The sequence below is a fragment of the Sorex araneus genome, chromosome 3 (genome assembly GCF_027595985.1).
Source record: "Sorex araneus isolate mSorAra2 chromosome 3, mSorAra2.pri, whole genome shotgun sequence".
Classification (NCBI taxonomy): Eukaryota; Metazoa; Chordata; class Mammalia; order Eulipotyphla; family Soricidae; genus Sorex; species Sorex araneus.
This window is the reverse complement of record NC_073304.1, coordinates 73,826,981-73,850,373: the sequence shown is the minus strand read 5'-3', so window position 1 is coordinate 73,850,373 and position 23,393 is coordinate 73,826,981. Positions and strand designations below refer to the sequence as shown.

The 23,393-nt window shown below is 59.4% G+C and overlaps 1 protein-coding gene and 1 long non-coding RNA gene across 3 annotated transcripts in view; one reads left to right on the top strand and one right to left on the bottom strand.

Annotated features, from left to right (window-relative positions):
* The first annotated feature begins 5,698 nt into the window (after nt 1-5,698).
* On the top strand, nt 5,699-15,144 carry LOC129403696 (uncharacterized). Of its 2 annotated transcripts, none has more exons than XR_008629391.1 (4): nt 5,699-5,961; nt 7,371-7,518; nt 9,356-10,365; nt 11,041-15,144. It is a non-coding gene; the product is annotated as an uncharacterized LOC129403696 (long non-coding RNA). The 2 variants fall into 2 exon arrangements; XR_008629392.1 differs by lacking the exon at nt 5,699-5,961 and adding an exon at nt 6,830-7,173.
* A 346-nt stretch (nt 15,145-15,490) lies between these two features.
* Nucleotides 15,491-23,393, bottom strand: part of ZFHX2 (zinc finger homeobox 2) — a 31,141-nt gene continuing 23,238 nt past the window's right edge. The window contains exons 7-10 of the mRNA XM_055133975.1: nt 21,920-22,120; nt 21,552-21,678; nt 17,934-21,419; nt 15,491-17,755 (exon numbers count right to left, since the gene is read on the bottom strand). Of these exons, the coding sequence (XP_054989950.1) occupies nt 16,779-17,755; nt 17,934-21,419; nt 21,552-21,678; nt 21,920-22,120 (4,791 nt within the window). The 3' untranslated portion in view covers nt 15,491-16,778. The remainder of the gene's footprint in view (nt 17,756-17,933; nt 21,420-21,551; nt 21,679-21,919; nt 22,121-23,393) is intronic.

Genomic DNA, 23,393 nt, shown 5'->3' with positions numbered 1-23,393 from the left:
TCCTTCCTTCCTTCCTTCCTTCCTTCCTTCCTTCCTTCCTTCCTTCCTTCCTTCCTTCCTTCCTTCCTTCCTTCCTTCCCGTTGTTCCCCTTTCTTTCTTTCTTTCTTTCTTTCTTTCTTTCTTTCTTTCTTTCTTTCTTTCTTTCTTTCTTTCTTTCTTTCTTTCTTTCTTTCTTTCTTTCTTTCCTTCTTTCTGTGTGTTTGTTTTGGGGGTGGCCACACTTGGTACTTGGGAAACCATATGCAGGTTTGAGCCAGCGCTGTGACCACAGCCACAGGCTAGGCCAGCTCCTTAACCTTTGCACGGTGTCCCTGGGTGATCTTTTATCTTCTCTTTATGGGCCACACCTGCTGGTTCTCAGGGTTTACTCCTGGCTCTGTGCTCAGGGATCACTCCTGATGTGTCTCAGGGGACCATATGGGGTGCCAGGGATGGAACTGGGGTTGGCCGCATGCAAGGCAAATGCCATACCCATCGTACTACCACTCCAGCTTCCCGAGGTGATTCTTAGTTGACAGAGTTGGAGAATGGTGGCTTTCTAGTTTTGTGAGGTTGGTGTTTCCAGTCTGGGATCACCTGTAGCAGAGAACGGAAATCTGTGGAGGAGGGAGAAGCAACCTCATTACATGCAAGTTGGAAGGGTGCTTGGGGTTCTGCAGAAACCCTCAAAATTCATCAGATTTTTTGTGGCTGATGTGTTTCTGCATGGTGGAATGGAAGCGGGGACATGGAGGCAGACAGTCACTGAAATGATGGCCTGTCTCCCCTGCCCTCCCGTTCCTTGGATGGTAGAAATGATCTGCTAGGTCTGGTTGGAACCTGGACTTTTTAATCCCATCTTTGTTCAGCGCACACGGTTCTTGAGCTCTTCCTGTGTGTCAGGCGCACGGTGTGCTGTGTGGCTGGGATTCATTCACACACGAAGCAGCTGTCCCTCCCCTTGGACATTTCCCCCCCTTATGCCAGAGGGGAGAAGTAGAAACTCTAAACAGCCCACTGGGGCCTGAGTGATAGCACTGAGGGTAGGGCATTTGCCTTGCGCGCGGCCAACCCAGGTTCATCCCTGGCATCCCATACGGTCCCCTAGCACCGCCAGGAGTAATTCCTGAGTGCAGAGCCAGGAGAAGCTCCTGAGCATCTCTGGGCATACCCAAAAAGCCAAAAAAGGGACAAAGAAAGGAAAAGAAAAAAGAAAGAAACTAAACAGCCTGCTAAAAATTAGTCCATCGCAGAGTGTGAAAGAGGGTGATCAGTACAACGCTGTGTGCAGGGCGGCCTGCAGAACGGCTGGCGCCAAGGCCCCACGTGTCCTTCCCCTGGGGCTCGAGGTTTTAGGTTATTTCTTTCTTTTTGGTTTCAGGGCCACACCCATCATGCTCAGGACTTGCTCTCGGCTCCGCACTCAGGGGTCACTCTTGGCGGGGGTGCCAGGGATGGAACCCAGATCAGCCACACGAAAGGCAAGTGTCCTCCGCAATGTATATAGCTCTGGCCCTCAGATTATTTTTTCTAGCACACTCCCTTTTAGTGCCCAGGGCCTAAAAGGCAGGTGCCAGTCCTGCCACGCTGCAGAGTTAGGCCAGGAGGGCACTGGCAGGCATCTCAGACAGTCCTGCTTTCGAGGGGAAATGCAGTGAGTCTGACGACCCCGACCAGGCCGGCTGATCCACGTGTGCGGATCTTTGTGGCTCCTTCGGTTTGGAAGGGAGGGGCTCCCCAGGGCCCCTGACTCAGGGGAAGAGGAGACTAGTTAGCATTGGGGGTGCTATGGAAGTGGGGGCACCGGGCACCCCTCTGTCCCCTCGAGCTTTCCTTTTGGCTTTCCCCTCTGCCTCTCCTCCCCACTCCCAGGGGCCGACCCTCCCCAGCTCCCCTGGTGGCTGCTGCTAGCGAGAGGCTGTCAGACAGAGCGATGGTTCCACAAGACAGTGCGCAGCTTCTCCAGATTGAGTTTGTGGCTGGCTTCTGCTGCCGCCACGGCTGCGGGGAGCCGGCCAGGCTTGGCCCTGTGATTCGATGATAGGATAATCATCCTTTCTGTGGCAGCTCAGGAGGGCCTCAGCTCCGGGCCTGGCTATGGGAGAGACAAAGCAGGTGGCGGAGGAATGCTATTGGAGCGGGGGTCCAGGCCCCTGGAGGCTGGACACTAGCCCCTCCAGCGAGCACTGAGGGGGCTGACTGGGCAACGGTGCAGCCCTGCAGTGCTGTCTGTGAGAAAAATACCCCGAGAGACAGGACTGGGGCTCAGGTGTTCGCCTTCACACGGCAGATCCCTGTTCATCCCCACAACACGTAGGCACCCCAGAAGCAACCCCAAAGCAGTAAGCCAGGAGTGGCCCCCGAGCACTCCAGGGTGTGAGTGAAAAAAAAAAAAAGCAAAACCAAAAACCGTTATTCTGCACTATAGTCTAGTATTTTCGTTACATTGAGCTGTTTTTGACCATTCCTGAAATCATCTAAACACTTAACCAACATGTATAATGAAAGTTATCTTCTAGTCCTAGATTTTTAAGATATTTAGAATAATGTGAAGTTTGTGTTGTTTACATAAATTGATGTTTAACCTTTAAAAATTTTCTTTCCTTTTGGGGTCACACCAGGTTACTCCTGGCTCTATGCTCAGAAATTACTCCTGGTGCTGCTTGGGGGGACCATATGGGATACTGAGGATTGCACCTAGGTGGGCTGCGTGCAAGGCAAATGCCCCACCCACTGTGCTATCAGCTCTGACCTCTTGATGTTTAATCTTAGCAAAGACTTTCTAAATTTGAACAACAACAACAACAACAAACCAACCAAGAAAACCCCATGAGGGCTGGAGAGATAGTACGGGGGGTTAAGGCACGTGCCTTGCATCTCACTGACTCCAGTCTGAGTCTCCAGCCCCACGCACAGTCCCCCAAGCACCGCCAGCGGTTACTCCAGAGCACAGTGACAGGACGAGCTTCTGAGCACTGCTGAGTGTGCTCACACAGGCACACACACATACAAAGCAGTGGGGTAAGCGGGGCTGTGAAAAGTACGGCCCGTTTGGGGGCACTGGGGAGCGGAGGGGGTCTGCGTGCCGGGAAGCCGTGTGTGAAGTGGGACTGGCAGCAGCCCTAGGACCCGACAAGCAAAGACGCTTCACTGTTGTGTTCTCCGGCTTTGAGCAGAGCTCCAAATCACCTCCAGCGGTCATTGCTGTTCTCCAGCGCCCTGCAAGCCAGCTGGATGTGATGCCGTCCTCGGGGGCAGCTGGGGATCCCACAGCCCTTTGGGGAGCTGTGACCTTGCTGTGGTCTCTCCCATGCTGTCTTGTGTCCCCTCAAGCTGACAAGAGTCTGTGCTCTGGGAGCCCTGTGGAGAGGTCAAGTCACCTCGGGGACTGGGACTGTGTCCACTGGGATGAGGAAGGAGCAGAAACTCGTTGGGGATATGGCCAGAGGAGCCCAGGGCCATGGGGCTTTGCTTTGGTGTGATTTCTAGGGGACACCCTAGGAAGAGGATGGCAGAGGTGACTGAGACGAAAGGTGTTGGGTATTTGGGGGGGGGGGTTTGGGGGGGGTTTTGGTTTAGTTTGGAGGCTGCACCCAGCCTCTAGGGCTCGAACCTGGATTGGCTGTATGCAAGGCAAGTCCTTACCCGCCGTGCTCTCTCTCCAGCTCAGAGACTGAAGGGTTTGAATCGAATATCGGGAATACTTGGGGTGATTTTGTAAAACACCAGCTCCCGCATTGGTCCCCGCACCCACAGGATTGCAGAATAGACTCTCCAGCCCCGGGATGGTGCCAGGGGCTCTGCGGGTAGGATGAAGGCCGGGGGCAGAGAGGACAGACCAAACCCCAGCAGAGTGGGCAGGAGAGGATGCATGAGGCTCTTCCAAGGCACTGTGCCGAGAGCTCGTGCCTGTCTCGGGCTGGAGTTTGGAGAGCAAAGAGTCAGAGCGAGACCAGACGCCAGGAAGGCCTGGCGCTAGTGACAGTGCTGCCGGCCCAGATGGAACACTTTACCTTAGAGCTGCAGAGATACACAGGGCAAAGCACTGGCCTTGCACGAGATCGACCCGGTTTGTGTCCCAGCATCCCATATGGTCCCTGGAGCCCAACGGGGAGTGAGTAATCCCTGAGCACAGAGCCAGGAGTATGCTTTGAGCACTGCCAGGTGTGACCCCCAAATTAAAACAATATCAGAAATTTAAAAAAATACACACACTTCACCACTCCAAACTTGTTTCGTCTCCTAAAAATAAAGGGATTAGACTTCGAGTTCCGAAGATCTCTTTTCGGCCCTGAAGGCCCCTGGTTCTGCAGCACTGCCTGCAGACTGGCTGGGACCTTCCCTCATGGTGTTGGGCAGCCCAGCCCCTCGGCACAGGGCATCAGAGGACCGGAAGCGCTACCCGCTGCCAGCTTCCAGAACAGAGCCAGCCCCATCACCTGACACGGTTCTTCCTACTGCTTCTGGGCCTCCCTGATCCTTGAATTGGAACATTTCCACTTGAGGCTTCCGTGTGGCCTGACAAACTCGCGAGTCAATGGGTCAGACATTCCCGGCAGGTTCGGTTTGGTGTTTCGGCCAGAACGCAGGGCCCTGAACCTCTTCACGGAGGCTCAGCTCTCCTGGGGACGGGTCCTACAGTGTTTCCCGAGTACCGTGGATCCATGCACCAGGCGGGGGAGCGGGGCCCCTTTTGCAAAAGGCCGCCGACTCGGAATTAGTCTCGGCCCCTTCCTTCCAGGCCTTGGCCCTGGCGATGGGCCAGTCTCCCTGTGCTGCTCCCTGGACACACTTAGGTCACGGGCTTCCGGGGGATCCTGGCAGGCAGCGCCCTGGCGTCCATCGTGCATCGTCAGGATGGGGCCCCACATCTCCTGCTAATGGAACAGCCCCATCCCATTCCAGGGGAGACCTCAGGCAGAGCCTACTCTCGGTGCCCTGGGCTCGAGGTCCTGCTGGCCGTCGGGGGCTGGGGGCTGTGGAGACCCCCGGGCCTCTCCCCACAATTCTAGGCATATCCTCTGCCCCAGCCTGGGCCGGGCTGCATGGGGGGAATCAGCTGCTGTGATTGGATGGCGCTCCCTGGCACTGGGGCACACGCCCCACTTTCCAACCTCTTGTGTCATTACCTCCCCTCTTTCCCCCAGGTCCATTTGAGTTTCTTTCCATCTCCCCCCACCCCCTGTACTTCTTGGCAGACACCCCCTCCCCGTCCCCTCTCTTACACCGTCTCTTCTTCACACCCCCTCGGCACCCCCCAGCCTGGCAGCTTGCCCTGTAGGAATGTTAATTAGCATTCACAATTTAATTAATTCAGTAGCTAATTAATGATTGGGGACCGGGGGTGGAGGGAGGTGGAGAGCTGGGTGCAGGGCACCCGGGGGCTGGAGGTGGCGGAGAGAAATCGTGGAGGGTGCAGAAGGCATCGCAGATGGCTGTGCGGTGGCTGGCACCGTGCCCACCGCCATGGAGGCGAGCACTCCGCGCACGCATACGCACAGAGAGGAAGGGGTGCTCGAGGAGGGAAATCCAAAGCGGGGAGAGAAGGGCAAGGGGGCCCTGGGAACCGGGGGGTGGGGGTGGGCGGGGTGGGGGGGAGGCTCTAGATCTATTTGAATCTGCTCCGGAAGTGGAAGAGGAGGGAAAAAAAAAAAAGAAAAGAAAAGCATCACGGGCGCAGAGAGAAGAGAGCTCGCCCGTACCCACCCACCCCCCAGCCTCCCCTCCTCCTGGCATGGAGACATGGGCACCAGCTGAGGACAGGGGCCCCTCCCTCTGCCTGCCATGAATATTGGCACCGAAGGACAGGACATGCTCAAAGAAAATAGTTTTTTTTTTCCTCCTTCCCTTTTAAGTTGCTTTTAAAAATATTCACGTGTCTATTTTTTGAGAACATCGCACCCGTTGGGGTGTGCGGGCGAAGGCAAGAAGGGGAGCGAGCCCACGAGGAGAACGCAGATGGCTGGTGGTGGTGTGGTGTGGTGAGTCGAGGGGAGGAGAGGGGGTCTGGCCAAGGTGGGTGGGAGGGTGCAGGATGAGGACCTTGTTTTCCTCTTCGTGTTTTTGCTTTGGATGAAGGAGAGAGAGAGAGAGAGAAAGGGGGTGGGGAGAGAAGCGAGACAGATGGCAGAGTGGAGAGGCGGCAGCCAAAGCCGGCCCCCCCGCCCCCCCGCGCCTGCCAGCCTCCCCATGCCACCCCTCCCCCGCCCCTCCCCCCAGCTTGGCACTGATCTCGGAGGGGAGGGAGGGAGGCTGGGCCACGAGCAGCTGTTCCCTCCATTCTCCCAGCGCCATCGGCTGCCAACCTAAGGCCATCGTCTGCCTCCGCCACCCTCCACCCGCCCATCCCCGAGCAGGGCTGGACCGGGTGCTGGATCGGCTGCTCCTCGGTAGACCAGGCACGGAGCCTCGCTGAGCCTCTGCCACCGCTGCCTGGCACTCGCAGGGCCGTGCGTGCGCGTCTGTGTGTGTCTGTGTGTGTCTGTGCGCATGTACACGCACACATAAGCGCGCGCTGGGAGCCTCCTGGGCACGGGTGGGGGTTGGTGCTGCGGTTGCCAATCTAGTGTCCAACCAGCAGGACGGAGGCATGGTGTGGAAGGAGGGGAGAGAGGTTGGGGGCCTGCGCAGGGCGTCGGGGCTGCGGGAGGGGCTTCCTGGTGCCTGCAGGCTGGCACTGCAGCTGGCCCCCCGGTGCCCATGGAGCCAGGAGAGGCGGCGGCGAGGAGGGGCCTCGGCGGGAGTCGTGCTGCCGTAGGAGGCAGGCTTGGGAGGGGGGCCCCGGGCATCACACCAGCAGGCTGGTGCCCTGGGGGCGGGGGTGGGGGCGGGGCGCAGGGACCCCCGAGAGGCAGTGAGGAGGGCAGGGATGAGGCGCCGGGGTGGTTGGCCCGCTGGAGGAGGAGCGGTGCTCGCAGAGGTCTTGGTCCTCTTCCAGTCGAGGGTGGTCAAGTGGCGGGAAGAGTAGCCGGGCCAGTGCCAGGAGCGTCTCGGTGCCAAGGAGGGGCCGTGCCTGCTCCCCAGGGATAGCAGGCGGGTGCCAGCCTGGCCCTTTGTCAGCCCCAAGGGGGCCCTGGCATGACAGGGACCTGGCACGGGCGCTGGCATTGTGCAGAACGGGGGAGGGCGGCAGGGACTCTTGCCAGTGTGGCGAAGAGCATCGTTTTGTTGTGCCAGGATTGAGAAGGGAAGAGGTGAGGGGCGTGTGTGTGTGCGTGTGTGTGTGTGTGTGTGTGCGTGTGTGTGTGTGTGTGTGTGTGTGTGTGTGTGTGTGTGTGAGAGAGAGAGAGAGAGAGAGAGAGAGAGAGAGAGAGAGAGAGAGAGAGAGTTGGTGGGGAGAAGAGGAGAAGAGACTTTTTTCTGCCTGGGCCTCCTTCCCCTTCCTCCTTAGGCCTGGGGAATGGAGCAGAGACGGGCCAGAGGCTTAAGGACACAAAGGAGGAAGGACGCCATTGCCAAGACCCCAAGGAAGAGGCTGGAGCACGGGCGCCCCACCTGGCGTCCCGCCAGGCCCCGTGAAGATGCAGCTCCTCCGCCGGGTCTGTACACTGCCACGCGGGCGTGGGTGGGCGGGCGGGGGCGGGGGGCTGCTGTGGGGCCGGGGTCTGGATGAGAAGGGCCCCTTCCTGGAGACCCCGCTCGGACTCTGCACTCTAACAAGTGCGGTGTCTGATTTCCCTCCTGGGTGCTCTCCCTCCCCCCCTGCCCCACCCCCCACGGCCACTCCAGCCCTCCTTCATCCCTTCCACCACCTGGGTCCTACCGCTTGGCACCCAACCAGCTAGAGGCCGCCACGCTTGGCAGCGCCGCACTGTCTCGTGATCAGGGTCTCAGAGCCTGGCACTGCGGCAAACTCAGCGCCGCCAGAACCGCTCACGACCGCCACTTGGCGGCGGCGCGCTGGGGGTGCCCGGTGTGGGTGGGGCACTGTGCCCGGGAGCAGCATGGCAGGCCAGGCCAGCAAGACACCCTCCCACCCAGCCTCCCTGCCCCTAAAAGGGACCTAGGGGACACCGCCTGGGAGTTTTTGAGCAGCAGCTCAGAGGGGTTGGAGCAGAGTGGGACCAGGGTGCGGGCAAGAGTCGCACCCAAAGCCCCGGCCTGGGGATCAGGGCTAGGAAAGATGTCGGAACAGGGAGTCAGAGAGACCAACCTGCTCTGTGGTCACAAAGAAGGTGCCAGAAGCTTCTGGGAAGGAGGAAGAGGAAGAGATGCTGGCGCCTTGAGTGGGCCGGAGAGTGGCCTCTGAGCCTTGCGCCTGGCTGCGTGCAGCTGCCAGGAGCTGGCCCCTTCTTAAGGAGCATGGAGGCCCATGTTCAGCGAGTGCCTGAAGGAAGGGGCCATGCTTTAGGCCTAGAGAGAGGCAGGCGTGAGGAGGGCCACGGTACCGCCAACTTGTCCTTCTCCAAAGACCTCTCCGGGAAGTGTTGTGTTGAGGAGCTTTTCAAGGGCACCGGCACTGCAGCTGGCAGATTTCCTTATCTTTCGGTGCCCACCTGGATCAGAGGTGGGGCCTCGGCCGCAACCCCGGGTAGAAAGAGAATCTGGTAGAGCCTCTGGTAGGCGCGGGCGGGGTTTCCTCCAGAGGCAGGGCCATCGGCCTTCTCGTCTCGGGCTTTGCCCTGGAAGAAGCCTGAGCATGCTGGGCTTTTCTGAGGCATCTGTGGTCGGAGATCAGTGACCTGGACAGTCACTGGGCTCTGGGTGAGGTCAGAGGATACCTGATCGCTCCTGAGGGGTGATCAGACCTGCCCGGAGGCGGGGACAGACCGAGCCCTGCAGGGATGGAGGAGTTTGGACCCACTTCAGCAGCAGGGAAAGCAGCCGGCCTGGCCCCAGGAGGCTGGGCGGCTCACAGCGGGGGGGCGTGAATGGGCGGTGTTTGTGTCTTTTCTCCTGTTCGAGGACGTCAACACAGTCCTGTGCAAGGACGTCAACACAGCAGAAGACATCAATTTCCAAAAGGCTGGAAGCAGGGCTGATGTGGGGGTAACAAAGAAGACAGTCTGGGGTGATGCTCGCCCCTGGTGGTGGCCTCTGGTTTTGCTTCCTTGGACCCTGGGTGATAGGGAGTTGGGGTGGTCAGAGATGTGGGCGGGGCTGAGCGGTCTGACCAGTGGGTCTCCCATTCCAGAGAGCTGGAACCATGGAGGCGGTTTCTGATTCAGTTGGTCTGAGGAGTGTATATTTTATGGTTTTTTTTCCTTTGGAAGGGGACTTGGGCCACACCTGGTGGTGTTCAGGGGTTACTCTTGGCTCTGTGTCTGGAGGTCTTTACTGGAGGTGTTTGGGAAACCATGTGATAGTGGGGATCGAACTGGTGTCTGCTGCATGCAAGGCAAGCAAGCGCCTTAACCCCCGTCTTCTCTCTCTCAGGCCCGGACTGTGTTTTAAACAAATATTCTCGTGACCGAGATGCGGTTGGGTGGAACTCAGAGAAACACAGTTGTCCTAGATAGCAGGTACCTTGTAGGTAGCCACGTGCTTCCTCCCAGTCATCCTCATGTCCTTGTGCTGTCCTGCATGAGTATGTGTGTGCGTGTGTGTGCGATTGTGTGTATGAGAGTGTGCGACTATGTGAGAGCGGGTGTGAAATCATGAGTATGAGTGTGTGAGAGCATGTATGTATGAGAATGTGACTGTGTGTGTGAGCGTGTGTGAGATTGCATGAGCAGATGAGTCTCTGGGTGCAATTGTGTATATGATTGTGTGTTTAAGAGTGTTTGACTTAGTGCGTGTGATCATGTGTGTAAGATTGTGTGTATCTGAATGTGTGATTTGTGAAAGCATGTGTGAAATTGTGAGTTGAGTGTGTGAGTGTAACTGTGAGTGTGTGTGAGATTGTGTATATGATTGTGTGACTCAGTGTGTGGGACTGTGTATGGGAGTGTGTGTGAGATTGTATAACTCTGGGTGTGAATGTATGATTGTATGTATAAGAGTGTGTGACTCAGTGTGTGTGTGTGTGTGTGTTGTGTGAAATTGTATCTGTGTGACTCTGTATGTGATTATACAAGAGTGTGTGAGTGTGTGAGTGTGTGTGTTAGGTGGGGGCAGCAGAGAGGCAGTCCAGTCTGGCAGATATGATTTGTTAGAAAACTGTGTCTCCCTGGCAGTGGCCGTTACAGAAGAACCCTCTGGGTACTTTTCCGAAGTCCTTCCTTTCGCTCCCAGTTCCTGTAGCGCGTGAGGCCTCGGCACTGAGAGCTGGAGGCTGGGAGCTGCTTTCTGTGGTCGCGCCGTGGCTGTGGATTCTGTGGCTCCCCGAGGGAAGGGTCCCTGTGGCGCCTCTTCCTGGAGGCCGGCCTGGGTGCCGGGAGGTGGCCAAGCATGGGTCCAGCTGTGGCGGCACTCAGTCATGATGGAACTCTCCAGAATGAACTTGGGTAGGTCGTTCTACAAGCCCAAAAGAGGAGGCTCATGTAGGGCTGGGTGCCAGGAGCAACTGTAGGGGTCCTGCTGCCACCTGCTCCAGCGCAGGACCACCACCACTGAGCGAGCCCGCATGCGCTTGGCTGGGCTGTGGACACTTCCCTCTTCTCTTTATTTTCTCTTAACATATATTGTTGATATCACTGTATCACTGTCATCCCATTGCTCACTGATTTGCTTGAGTGGGCACCAGTAACGTCTCCATTGTGAGACTTGTTGTTACTGTTTTTGGCATATCAAATACGCCACAGGGAGCTTGCCAGGCTCTGCCGTGCGGGTAGGATACTCTCGGTAGCTTGCTGGGCTCTCCGAGAGGAACGGGAAGGAGGAATCAAACCGGGGTCGGCCACGTGAAAGGCAAAAATGCCCTACCCGCTGTGCTATAGCTCCAGCCCATATTAATAATATATTTATTATAATGATATAATATAGTTGATATTACATTATTGAAATATACCATATTTTATTATTAAAATAATATCAGTGAGAGATGTTACTGGTGCCCGCTCGAACAAATCGATGAGCAATGGGATGACAGTGACCATTATTTTAATAACATAATATCATAATTATATATTTAATGATATAATGTTATATTATTATAATATATATTACTATTAATTTTATAGATATTGGGGTGAGCCACACCTGGCAGTGCTCAGGGATCACTTCTGGCAAGGCTCGGGGACCAGGTGAACCCAGGTGGGCTGCACGTAAGGCAAGTGCCTCACTCGCTGTACTCTCCGCCCCTCCCCTTTCTCTTTCTGCCCCATCTAAAGTCTACCTGCTTCCTCCCTAACTTCCTTCCCTCTATGCTTGGGGAGCGGCAAGAAATCCCAGACATCTTCCCCGTGTCCACCGTTCCTCCAGGCGAGTCCTCGCCGAATGCTCTGTCCTCCCCGTGAAGGGCAGTCTCCTCGTGAGACTCTCCTGAGACTGTCTCAGCTTTCCCCCAATCTGACGGGCCCCAATTCTGATCTTCAAAATGTTATTTTCATGTCACCTTTGGACAAGGCATCTGTGCTGGGATCCCCTGGGCCTGCGGGCTGGCTCTAGCCTTTCTCGTGTTCCTGAGGACTTCGTTGGTCTTGGGGGTCCTCCAGGAAGGAGGATGCATGGCGGCCCCCTGGCTCCTAGATCCTGGGGCTGGGTCCCTGTCTAACATGGGGCCCAGGCCAGGGTCCTCCAGCTTTTATGAGTTTTCCTGGTTTCCCCAAATTTCTCATCTGTCTTCTGCACCCTCTTGTCACACCCCAGAGCTCCTTTCAGGTCTATTTTCCATGGATTCAGGTTCAATACAGGGGGGCCCTGCCACTGTGGTTCGCGTTTCCCTGAGCAATGAGAAGCATCTCCTAGAAGTGTGAAGGAAAGCCGCATGTAGTGGGGATGTTTCTACACGTATGGCGAGTGTTAGGTCATGGTTGGGTCATGCCCATGTTCTCATGGTGCTGGCATTTGAGCATCTCCGCTTAGCTCTCTCCGTCTGACTTTGCTGCTGTTTCTGACTGTGTGTCTGTGGTTCTCTGATGTACAACTATGCACAGACATGTGCATGTCTAGAATGATGGGTGATTGACTGAGTGTGTGTTGGGGGGAGGAGTGCTCCTAAATAGTGCTCAAGAGGTCCGGGAATATTGTTGATGATATCTGACCAATTGTGCTGGACAGTTCAATGCTAGGACCCGGCAATGCCAAAGAACCAGGGACATCCATGACTACACCCTCTAGTGTTCGGGGCCAAGGATCGAATTTAGGTGCTTGACCCCTACACTAGCTCTCTAATAAGTGGTCCCCAAGCCCTGAATGTCATCAATGCACAAATGAAAGGAATCAAGCATTTCTGGAAGAGTTGGAATTCTTCATTCTTTCATGTATTTACTTATTTCCAGGGGTCTCCCAAGCAATGCTCAGAAGGCCCAGGGGCCACTCTTAGTCATACCTGGCCCGGTGCTAGGGGTCTCCAGGGCCACTGAGAGCTGTCCAGCAATACTCAGGGAACAATTCAGTTCTGGCGACTGTACTCTGTGTCTTTGCATGCTAGGTACGCCCTTCAGTGTGTCAAGCCATCTCGTTGGCCCCACTTTCTTGTTTTGTTTTGTCTTGTGTTTGAGGGGGGTAGTGGTGAGCACCCAGAAGTCCTCAGAGACTATTCCTGGCTCTGTGCTCAGGACTGATTCCTGGTGGTGTTGCTCAGGAGATCATATGTGGACCTGGATTTGAACCAGGATCAGCAGGACACAAGGCAAGCTCCTTAACCCTTGTCCTGTTTCACCAGCCCCACTATTTTTTAGGGATGTTTGGGCCACACCCAGCAGTGCTCAGTGCTTATTCCAGGCTCTGCACTCAGGAATCACTCCTGGCAGGCTCAGGCGACCACCATGGGATGCTGGGGATCGAACTTGGGTTGGCTGCATGCAAGGCAGGTGCCCTACCCACTGTACTATAGCTCCAGCCGCTAGCCCGACTCTCTTGGTTCTTGTATGTGCTTTCAAAAGTACCTCCAGGAGCTGGAGGGCCGGGGAAAGGCTGGGTTATTTTTTTGTGCTTCTATTGCTAAACACCACCCCATTTGGCCACTAGTACTTCAGGTTTTGTTTGTTTGTCTGTATGTTTGTTTGTTTTTGCTTTTGAGCCACACTTAGTCCTGGTGGTGCTCAGGGGATCATGTGTGGTGCAAGGGATCAAATGGGATGCAAGGCAAATGCCTTACTATCTTTCTGGCCCCTATCATGTTTTGGGGTGTGTCTGTGTGGAGGATTTGGGTGTCACACCTGGTTGTGTTCCACAATTATTCTTGTCTCTCTATTCAGGGATTTCTCCTGGGTGGTGCTCAGGGGTTGCAGGATTGGCGGCATGCAAGGCAAGTGCCCTCTCTCTCTGGCTAATCCTTCGGATTTTCTTTGTTCCCACAGACTTTAGTTTTCCCACAAACTTTGGTTTCTTTTTTTTTTTTCTTTTTGGGTCACACCTGGCGATGCACAGGGGTTACTTCCTAGTTTTGCACTCAGGAATCACTCCTGGCGGTGCTCAGGGTACCATGTGGGATGCTGGGAATCGAACCTGGGTCAGCCGTGTGCAAGGCAATCGTCCTACCCGCTGTGCTATCACTCCAGCCCCCCCTCCTCTATTTTTTTAAACAAACAAAGTCCTACTCTCCTGCTGTTGTACATGGGACTACTACTGCTTTCCTCAATTGTTCCAACACCTTGAGGGCCCCCTTGCCCCACCCTGGGGATTATCACCCACTTTTTATTTACTTTATTTTGGAGCCATACCCTGTGGTGCCCAGGGTTTACTCCTGAGCTCAAGGATTACTCCTGGTGGGGTTAAGGGGACCATATGCAGTGCCAGGGATTGAATCCACGGTACTGTCTCTCCATCCCCCATCATTATCACCCACTTTTGAGAAACAGGGATTTAGAGCAAGATCATTTCCATCCCTCACCTCTGTGCTGACCCTGGCAGGAAGTACGACCAGAATCCGGAAGCTTTAGGACCTATTATGTATGTCCTAAACATCCTGGACCTAGTCTAAGAGCATTAATAACGGCTCACTGAAAGGTCTACCAATAGCAAACAGGGAACGTGCCAGGCATCTGGCAACCCTTGCTCTGGGTCAGTGATGCCACAGGAGAAACAATGCAGTGGCACCCGGAGACTTGGCCTTCATCTTCAGCACTGGGGTCAGGGATGTGTTTTGCTGGCCCCCTGTGTTTCTTCAGGAGCAGAGTCTAATCCCCACCCACCCACGCAGGACTTCCAGTCTGAGAAAAGGGCTGTAGGGAGCCAAGCTTACACCGGGGATGTGGAACAATGCCCCTCGAGAAGCATGCCCACGTGCCAGCAGTCAGCTGGCTCCTTGGGTCCCCACACTATGGGGGACCAGGGCAGGGCAATTACTTGATGTCAGTCCTGTTACCAGAATGGACGTGCTCTGCGCAGACCAGGGTATTGGGGAGGTTGTTGAAATGCTAGGGAGACAAGGAGAGGGGAGATGCCTGAGGAACTTGTTTGGATTTAGCCTAAAGCCGACCTGCCCCACTATGTCTCTCCCCCAAGCTTGTGGCCCGTCACCTCCAATGCTCCCTTGCTTGGACGGTGGGCCGAGGCTTCTCAAAAACATTTCCTCCTTTCCTCCTAGTTTGTTTTCAACCTGTCTAGGCCTTACGTTCCCAGAAAGCAGAGTGAAAAAGTTTCTTTCCTCCTACCCATGCTGCTATGCTGTTCTATAAGCAGAATTTCAAAAGGCGAGAGAAAAGTATCTTTAGGGAAACGCTCAGAGATGGATCGTGCCCCTCAAACCACCCACCCTGCTTTTTGGGCATTATCAGGAAAACTAGTTCCACCCCGCCCCTGATTTGTTCCAGCTGGAGTTTTGATTTTGTTTTGGAGCCACACCCAGCGGTGCTCAGAGCTTACTCCTGACTCTGTGCTCAGGGATCACTCCTGGTGAGCTCAGGGAGCCCTATGAGGTACTAGGGATAGAACCCAGGTTGGCTGCGTGCAAGACAAATGCCCTGGCCACTGTGCTATCGCTCCGGCCCTTCAAGCAGGAATTTCCAAATGACTGGGACAGGACATGAGAATCATGTCAGGGGGACTAGGGACCCCAGTTTTTTCATCTGTGCATTAAGTTTCCATCACAGTATTGACTTGGTCTGTGACCACCTCTGGGAAGTATAAACCCAGGGGCTGGCAAGACCTGCGTGTGTGTGTGTGTGTGTGTGTGTGTGTGTGTGTGTGTGTATGGTGTGTGTGTGGGGGGGGAATGCTGGAAGGGCGGGGCAGTGTCTACCCAAATGAAGCACCTGCTTCTTCTCTGGTGCCACTTTAGTTGGGTTCTTGTGTTGCGACACTCAACTCTCTGAGGCTCACTGAAGCCAGGTGAACGCTCCTCTAGCTCATTTATTTATTTTGGTCTTCAGGTTGCACCCAGCGATGCTTACTCCTGGCTCTGCACTCAGGGATCACTCCTGGTGGTATTTGGGGGACCATATATGATGCCGGACACTGAACACAGATCTGCCATGTGCAAGGCAAGCACCTTCACCCCTGCACTCTCTCTCTCAGGTCTGGTGTGGACTTTTCTGATTCCGCTGGGAGTGGGTGCCACCTGTCCTGGTCAATACTAAAAGCATTTCCTCCTTTCCTGGGAGAGCAGGGCAGCTGCTCTTTCAGGCTCTATCACTGCCCCAGCCCATCCTCCAAAGAGGAGGCAGTCAGAGACCCTCACAGACAGGGAAGAAAGTGACACAAACAGGAAATGACCACTTGTTGGATGGGAGTTTTCAGGTGGTTTTTTTTTTTTTTTTTGTATATTCCAAGTTTTTCTTTAGTTCATTCCATCTGGTCTCTCCATCTCTCCTGTGCGAATGTGCACGCGCCCGCGCTCACTTGCTCTCTCGCTCTTGTATTTGTTTTGTTTGGTTTTTGGTTGTGTGTGTGTTTCAGGATTTTTTTTTTTGTATTTTTTTTTTAAGAACTTTGGATTTGCTGTTGGTGGGCAGTGCCGGTCCCGGGGGCTGGACCCCCCACATGGCAGGGCTGGGACGAGGGGCAGGCCCACGGCTGCTGAGAGGATCTCTGTTTAAAGCCTTTGAGAATAAGTTACTGCAGTTCCCAGGGAGCAGGGTGGGGGTTGTCAGCGGCTTCCCCTAGAGTCCGGGCCGGCCGCAGGAGCTCCCTGGCAGGAAGGGGCTTGGGAAGGAGTGGGGAGCTATCTCCCCGGCGCCAACCTCCAGTTTGGTTTGAGTTCCATGGGCTCCTGGCCCATCCCAGGCCCCCACCTTGGGAGCCAGTTTGGGTATCTGTCAAGTTTGAGCGGTATGGCGCTCTGGACAAGGGCATGGAAGGAGAAAGGGAAGTGTTGATGCACGTTTCCTCCCCTCTTCTCTGTCTTGCTTGGGTTTTCTCTTTTCCTTTCTTTTCTCTCTCATTATTATATATATATATATAATTTTTTTTTGGTGTTTTCTCTGTCAGCGGAACAGCATGGGATAACAGGTGTCTGTGTGTCTGTGTGTAGGAGCTGGGGGTGACTGGGAATTCAGCGGGTAAAGGGGTGGTGGGGAATGCAATCAAGAGGAGTTTGGGCACCAGGGCAGGGTGGCCCTGAATGGGTGGCAGGGGCACGAGAGGGCGCCTGGGCAGGGAGTCATGAGGAAGACGTGTCTGGGGTGGTGGGGGGGAGGGAGGAGGAGGCAGGACGCTGCTGGAGGTGGGGTGTGTGTGAAGCCCACGGAGGGTGAGGTGGGTGGAGCCGAGGGTCGAGGGGAGGGGTCTGGACCCCCACCCAGCCCCTGTCAGAGTCAGGGAGGGAGCCCTGAGCCCGCCCCTCCTGCAGCTCCCCACATCTTGGTTTATCTGTTTATAAAGCTAGAAGTGTAGAGGTAGTAGTAGTTTTTGGGTTGGAGTCCGTGTGAGGTAATCTTGCTTCCTCTTTGGCAAAAGCCACAGCAGCCGTGGCGGCCGTGGCGGCGTTGGTGACGGTGATGGGGGGGCCTCCTGGGGCCGGGGCCGCCTTGCGCCTGTGGGCCGAGGAGCGCAGGTGGGAGGCCAGGGCCTCGCGGCCGCTCAGCAGCACCTCACACGCCAGGCAGTGGTAGGTGCAGACGGGCACCCGCAGGGGGGCGGGCATGGGCCCCCCGGAGCCCCGCCCAAAGAAGCAGAAGGATCTCTGGTGGGCAGCGGCCGGCGCCTCCCCGTCAAACGCCATCTTGCACTGGCGGCACAGGTAGCGGTGGGTCACGTCGACGGTGGAGATGCCCGCGCTGCCCGCCAGCAGCTCATCGGCTTCCCCGGCCTCCCCCTCCCCCGGGGCGGGCAGTTCAGAGGGCTTGGGGGGTGCCGTGGCGGTGGGCTCGGGGGCCTGGGGCAGAGGCTGGAGGAGAGTGTTGGGGAGCAGTCCGATGAGGGTCTGAGGTATCACGGGGTTCATGGGAAACAGCCCCTTCTTCATGCCATAGAGCTGCTGGAAGTAGGCCCCCTGCAACTGGGGGCCGAAGACGGCTGGTGGGGTGGCCCCTCCCGCAGGGGGCAGGGGGAAGGGCAGGAACTGGCCCCCCAACAGGGCGGGGACAGTGGCCTTCAACGCTTTGAGGTTCTTGAGGGCGTCAGCCGAGGCGTTGGCGGGGGCTGCCACCGGCTTCCGCTCAGCAGAGCCCGTGTCCCCAGAGGGCTCAGCGGGTGGGCCCGGGGCAGGGTCGGGGGGGCCTGTTGTGGAGGTGTTGGCCGGATCGGGCCCGGGTCTCTGAGGTAAGGGACAACCTGGGCCAGTCTGGACCACGGTGGTGGCGGGCAGGACCGAGGTGGCAAGGCCCAGGAGGCCTGAGGAGGCTGCGGGGCCTGGAGAGATAAAAAGAGGGAGGCAGGGTGAAGCCGCCTGCTGGCCCGGCTCCCTTCCTCCCCGCTGCACCCCTTCCTCTCCCACCTCCACCCCTGCCGGCTGGTCCCCTCTCCCAGGGGCGCCAAGCAAAGGCCTGAGGGCCTGGAGGACACCCCCTCCTTCCCCCCGCCCACTCACCTGAACTGAAAGGAGCTAAGCTGCCCAGTGGGGGCTGGGCCAGAGCTGGACCCGACAAGAGGACAGGGGCCAGGCGAGGCAGGGCTGGGGAAGTCCCCAGCGGCAGCGAGGCAGGCGCGGCTGCGGCAGCGGGTGGGGCCTTGGGAGCCGGAGGGGCCTCGGGGGCCGGGGCCAAGTCATAGCACTTGCTTTCGTTCTTCAGCTGGGCGCGCACGGCCTCCTTGAGCTTGGCCAGGTGCTGGCGGGAGAAGAGGTGGCCCCGGCAGGACACGTAGAAGTCGTACTTGACGTCGCAGTAGGGGCAGTCGGCCCGCTGGGCTCCCAGGGGGCCCTCGCCCACGCCGCCCCCACCTGCGGCGGCCCCCTGCAGCTTGGCCTTCTTCTCCTTGGCGCGGGCGTTCTGGAACCACACCTGGATGACTCTCTTGGGCAGCCCGATCTCCTCGCCCAGCACTTCGCACTCCTGCATGGTGGGAGTGCGGTAGGCCTCGTAGCAGGCCTTCATGATCTTCAGCTGCAGGCTGCTCATCTGGGTCCGGTAGCGCCGCTGCCCCAGGCCATCGGGGGCCCCTGCCCCCCCGCCCCCTCCCCCACTCGCCCCCGCCGCCCCCGGGGACTCGGGCTCGGCCAGGCTGGAAGCCGAGGAATCGCTGAGGTCTCCGGCACAGGGGCTGCAGGCCTCGCTCTCGGGGGACGCTTTGGAGGGCTCCTCCGGGCCCTCGTCCTCGCCGGGGGTTGGGGCGGGCGGGAGAGGTACAGGTGCAGGGGGCTCCGGTGTGGGGGCGCTGGGCTCTTTTGCAGGCGGCAGGAAGGCCAGGGGGGCAGCGGCTGAATTGACCGGGGGGTAGGGAAAAACGGGGGCTTCCCTCTTTGGGACTTCCCTGCCCGGCCCCTCTTCCACCTTGCCCAACAGGAGGTTGAACTTGGGGAAGGGGGCGGGGCCCGGGGCAGGGGGCCCGGGAGGCTTGGCTGCCGGGTTGGGCACGCCCCCCGGGGTGCCCCGGAACTGGCCTTTGCGCTCCCGGGCCCGGGTGTTCTGGAACCAGACCTGCACCACGCGCTTCTTGAGCCCCACCTCCTCGGAGATGCAGTCAAGCATCTTGCGGGTGGGGTTGGAGTCCTGCATGTACCAGCGGTACAGGATCTCCAGCTGCTCCGGCAGGATGGTGGTGCGCAGACGCTTGTCCCGGGGCGGCTCGCCCTCCCCGCCGCCCCCCACCTCACTGCCCGTGGGGGACAGGCTGCCGTCCTCGTGCTTCCGCTTGAGGGGTGGCCCCGGCACCGTGGGGGCGCCCGCCCCCAGGGGGTTGCGCTCCCCAAACACCAGCAGGGGCAGGTCTAGGAGGTGGGGAGCCGCGCCGGGCGGCACCACGGGCAGGAAGTGAAGTCGGCGGTGAGCGGCCAGGAGGTCGTGGCTGGGGAACGCCGCGGCGCACTGGTCACAGGCGTGCGTGGGGGCCGGCGAGGCAGCGACCCGGCCTTCGGGCTCTTTGCTGCCCGGCTTTGCGGCCTCCGCCTGGTTTGGCTCTTCCCTGTCCAGAGGTTCCGGGGACGGGCCCTCGGGCCCTGGCGCGGGCTCCGGGCCCTGCTCCTCGTCGGCGTCTTCCTCTTCTACCTCTTCCTCCTCGTCCCCTCGCTCGGCCTCTTCCTCCTCCTCTTCTGGGGGCTGGTCGTCATAGCATTTCTTGAGGTGCCGCACCAGCTCGAAGACGCAGGAGAAGGAGGCGTGACAGCGCCGGCAGCCCGATGACCCCCCGGGGCCGCCTCCCGGGGGCGCGGGCCCCACCTCGCTGGCGTGTTTGCGCGCCTTCTGGCGGGCGTTCTGGAACCACACGACCACCACCCGGCTGGCCAGGCCCAGCAGCCCGGCCAGGCGCTCCACCTCTCCGTCCTTGGGGTAGGCGCTGGTCTCGAAGAACGACTGCAGGGCCTGGGTCTGGAACTCGGTGAACTTGGTTCTGGAGAAGCGGCGGCCGGCGGGCAGGAGCGGGGCGAGGCTGCCCCTGGCACCATCCTCTTCCTCAGGGGGCCAGCGTCCAGCTCGGCCACGCTCCTCGGGGGGCCGGGCGCCCCCGGCGTCGGACTCAGCCACCAGGAAGGGTGGGCCCAGCTGGGGGGCGGGCGACTCCAGTGGGCCCTCGGGAGGCCTGGGGGGTTCGGCCGGGGGTGGGTACAGGCTGTCGTAGCTCTTCCGGAACTGGGCTGCGTACCGGCTCAGGGCCTCGAAGGGCAGGAAGCGGCGGTGCACGTGCTCCTCGTGCGTCTTGAGGATGAGCATGTTGGAGAAGAGCTTCCCACAGGCTCCGCAGGCCAGCTTGTCGCTGCCGCTGCCCAGGGCCTCTGGGGGCGGTGGGGTCGGGGGAGGGGGTGCGGCCTGCTTCCCTTCGTTGTACTGAATCACCAACTCAAACCCGAAGTTTTCCAGAAGCGCCTTGGCTGCAGTGCGGGCCGCCTCGTTGGGCGCTGGGTTGGGGGGCGAAGCGGGCCCTGCCTCGTTCCCCTCTTCTGCCACGGGGGGCCGCTCCCACTCCCGCTCGGCCAGCTCAGACTTGGGGGCTGGGGGTGGCGGCGGGGCGGCGGGCGGCAGGGACAGCAGGGGTGCGGGTCCCGCCAGGGCCAGCTTGGGCGTCACCTTGAGGTCGTGGAGGTAGAAGGGCAGGAGCAGCTGCTGCTGCTGGAGCTTCAGCAGGGACTCGGGCACCAGTGGGAAGGGGGGCAGCACCGGGGGCGCAAAGAGAGGGGCCGGGAACCGGTGCATGTCCAAGGGCGGGGGAGGTGGGGACAGGAAGGGCAAGCCGGACGCGAAGCCCCCTGGGTCGGGGCCCCTCTTCTCGAGGCCCACTTCTCCCTCCATCTCGCCTTCCTTGGCATCTTCGGGGCCACGCTCCAGCCCGTCGGCCTTGGGGTCGGGCCTGGCCCCCCGGGAGCGCGTCTGGTGCAGCACGGAGCGCATGTGGATCTCCAGGGTGGAGCTCTGGTTGTAGGAGACCCGGCACACCGTGCACTTAAAGGGCTTGTCGGAGGCGGCCGTGGCGGTGGTGGGCGCGGCCTCTCCCCGGGCTGGGCCGGCGGGGTCCACGGCAGCCTTCTTCATCTTGTGCAGGTGGGAGACGGAGTTGTAGTGCACCAGCAGGATGTTCTTCTGCGTGAAGGACTCCTTGCACACCGTGCACTTGTAGGGCCGAGCGGGGTCCAAAAACTTGTCCAGGGCGAAATTGGTGGTCTTCCGGTAGGTTAGGGGGTGGCGGGTGTCCGGGGGGGCGGGCTCTGCAGGGCGGGGCTCTCCAGCAGGGCCCTCTTCCTCCTCAGCAGCAGGTGGTGCTGGGACCGGTTCCTCGGCTGGGGCTTCTGGCCGGGGTGCTGGCGAGGGGGCTGGAGAAGGGGGCCGCTCCGGGCTCCCTGCGGGCTTGTCTGGGGCCTCGGCTGCGGGTGGGGGAGGCTCAGGAAGAGCCCCGGGACTGGCTTCCGGGGTGAGGTGAGGGCCTTCTAGGGGACAGAAAGGGGAGGCAGTGAGAGAGGAGTGCGGCCCCTCTGCCCCCCAAACGCCAGGCCGTGGGTGTGTTTACACACCCCTTCCCTACCCTCCTGGGAGGATTCCCAGCGCCACCCCGTCCTTACCTGTGGCCTGGTCTCTGCTGGACCCGGGTTCTAGCGCTGGAGCTGGGGGCTCTGGGCCCTCCCCCTGGGGGCTTGTGCTGGGCGCGGGCAGCACTTTGGTCGAGAAGGTCATCTCTACAGTCGTGGCCTGGAAGGGAAGGAGCCCACATGGCAGCCTCGCCCCGGCCACGCCGATGCACCTGGCCCTGGGCCCAGCCCGAGCCCAGCCCCAGCACTCGGCTCCAGCAGCCCTGGGGATCCTGGGGAGCAGTGCCCAGCCTCCCGGGGGAGCTGCTGCATAGGGGCTGCTTCCTCCCACGCTCCTGGGCCCCCCCGCCCCCTTCAGTCCCCCTTCCTCGTCCACCTGGCCAGGTGCCGGCCACACTCACCACCAGCAGCAGCTTCTCCACACACTCGGGCACCACGTTGTGCAGGTGGCTGAGGTGGAAGTGCAGGGCAGGCCGGCCCACCAGCTGCTCCTGGCACAGCGGGCACCTGTACCGGGGTGGCACCGCGTGCTGGGACAGGGCGTGAGCCCTCACCTGCTTGCACTCCGGGCTCAGGAAGCTGCAGTAGGGGCAGCAGTACACCTGGGGACACACAGGGACAGCAGCCGAGGCATCAGGGCCTGCAGACCCCACTGTCACACCGATGTGACACCACCCTGACCCCCATGCCCAGGTCCAGGGTGCGTGTGGGCCTGACAGGGAGACACCCACTCCAGGGTGGAAAACTGATTCCCCCCCGCCCCTCATTTCCTGGGGACCGAGACCGAGGCGGGCACTGCCCACCGGCCTCTGTCCACACCTCACTCTGCTTCCAGCTGCCAGCACCAAGCAGGGCCTGCCTCTGCTGGGGCGTCCCCCAAGCCCAGCACCTCCACGATGGCCAGCTTGGCTGGCCCACTGGGGGTGGCGGGCGGGGGGGTGGGATGGGGTGCTGTGGTTTGTTTACCTGAAGGGTGGAACCTCCCCAGCCCGCAACAAAAGGAAGGGATAATAGCAGCGGCTGAGCCACTAAGGGAGCAGGGAGGCTGTGTCAGGAGGAGGCCAGGGGAGGGACCTGCAGAGGCATCGAGCAGGGCTGGGGAGGGCAGATGTCAGAGGGATGGAGAAGACCCTGGCAGGCAGGGTGGGTAAGAAAAGAGATCTCGGGGGCTGGAGCGATAGCACAGCGGGTAGGGCTTTTGCCTTGCACGCGGCCAACCCAGGTTCAAAAACCAGTATCCCATATGGTCCCCTGAGCACTGCCAGGAGTAATTCCTGAGTGCCAAGCCAGGAGTAACCCCTGTGCATTGCCGGGTGTGACCCAAAAGCAAAAAAAAAAAAAAAGAGAGAGAGAGATCTCCGCCATGTCCCCTGATGAGCCGGGCAGGGCCACACAGCCGGAGGCGCTGGGGTGCCCGACTCAGGGCCTCTCCTGCCCGCTGTCTCTGTGCCGGCATGTCAGGGCAGGGATGGCCAACAGAGAGGGGCGTGGGAGGTTCCCCCTGGGAGAGGCCTGGGCAGGGCATCAGGGCATGGAGGGCAGAGGCCACTCCTGGAGCTAAGGGGCCTTTAGAGGGTGGCACCAGTGGCATGGCGGCCACGAGGCCAGCTTGGGGAGCTGTGTGCTGTGTAGGCCCCTTGGGACCACAGGCTGGGATCCCAGCTCACAACCAACCCTCCTGGGTCCCGCCGAGGTTGGGCAGTGGCCTGGGTCCCGGCGCCTGGCACAGCTGCAGGTCTCTGGGGAGGGTGACCCTGGGGGGGAAGGTGCCAGGGCAGGGTAGTAGCTGGTCATCAGGGGCAGGGCGGCGGCACGAGTCTTGGTTGCCTTCCTCAGACCCTCAGCCCCCTGCTCCCCTCTGGACCCCATGTCTGG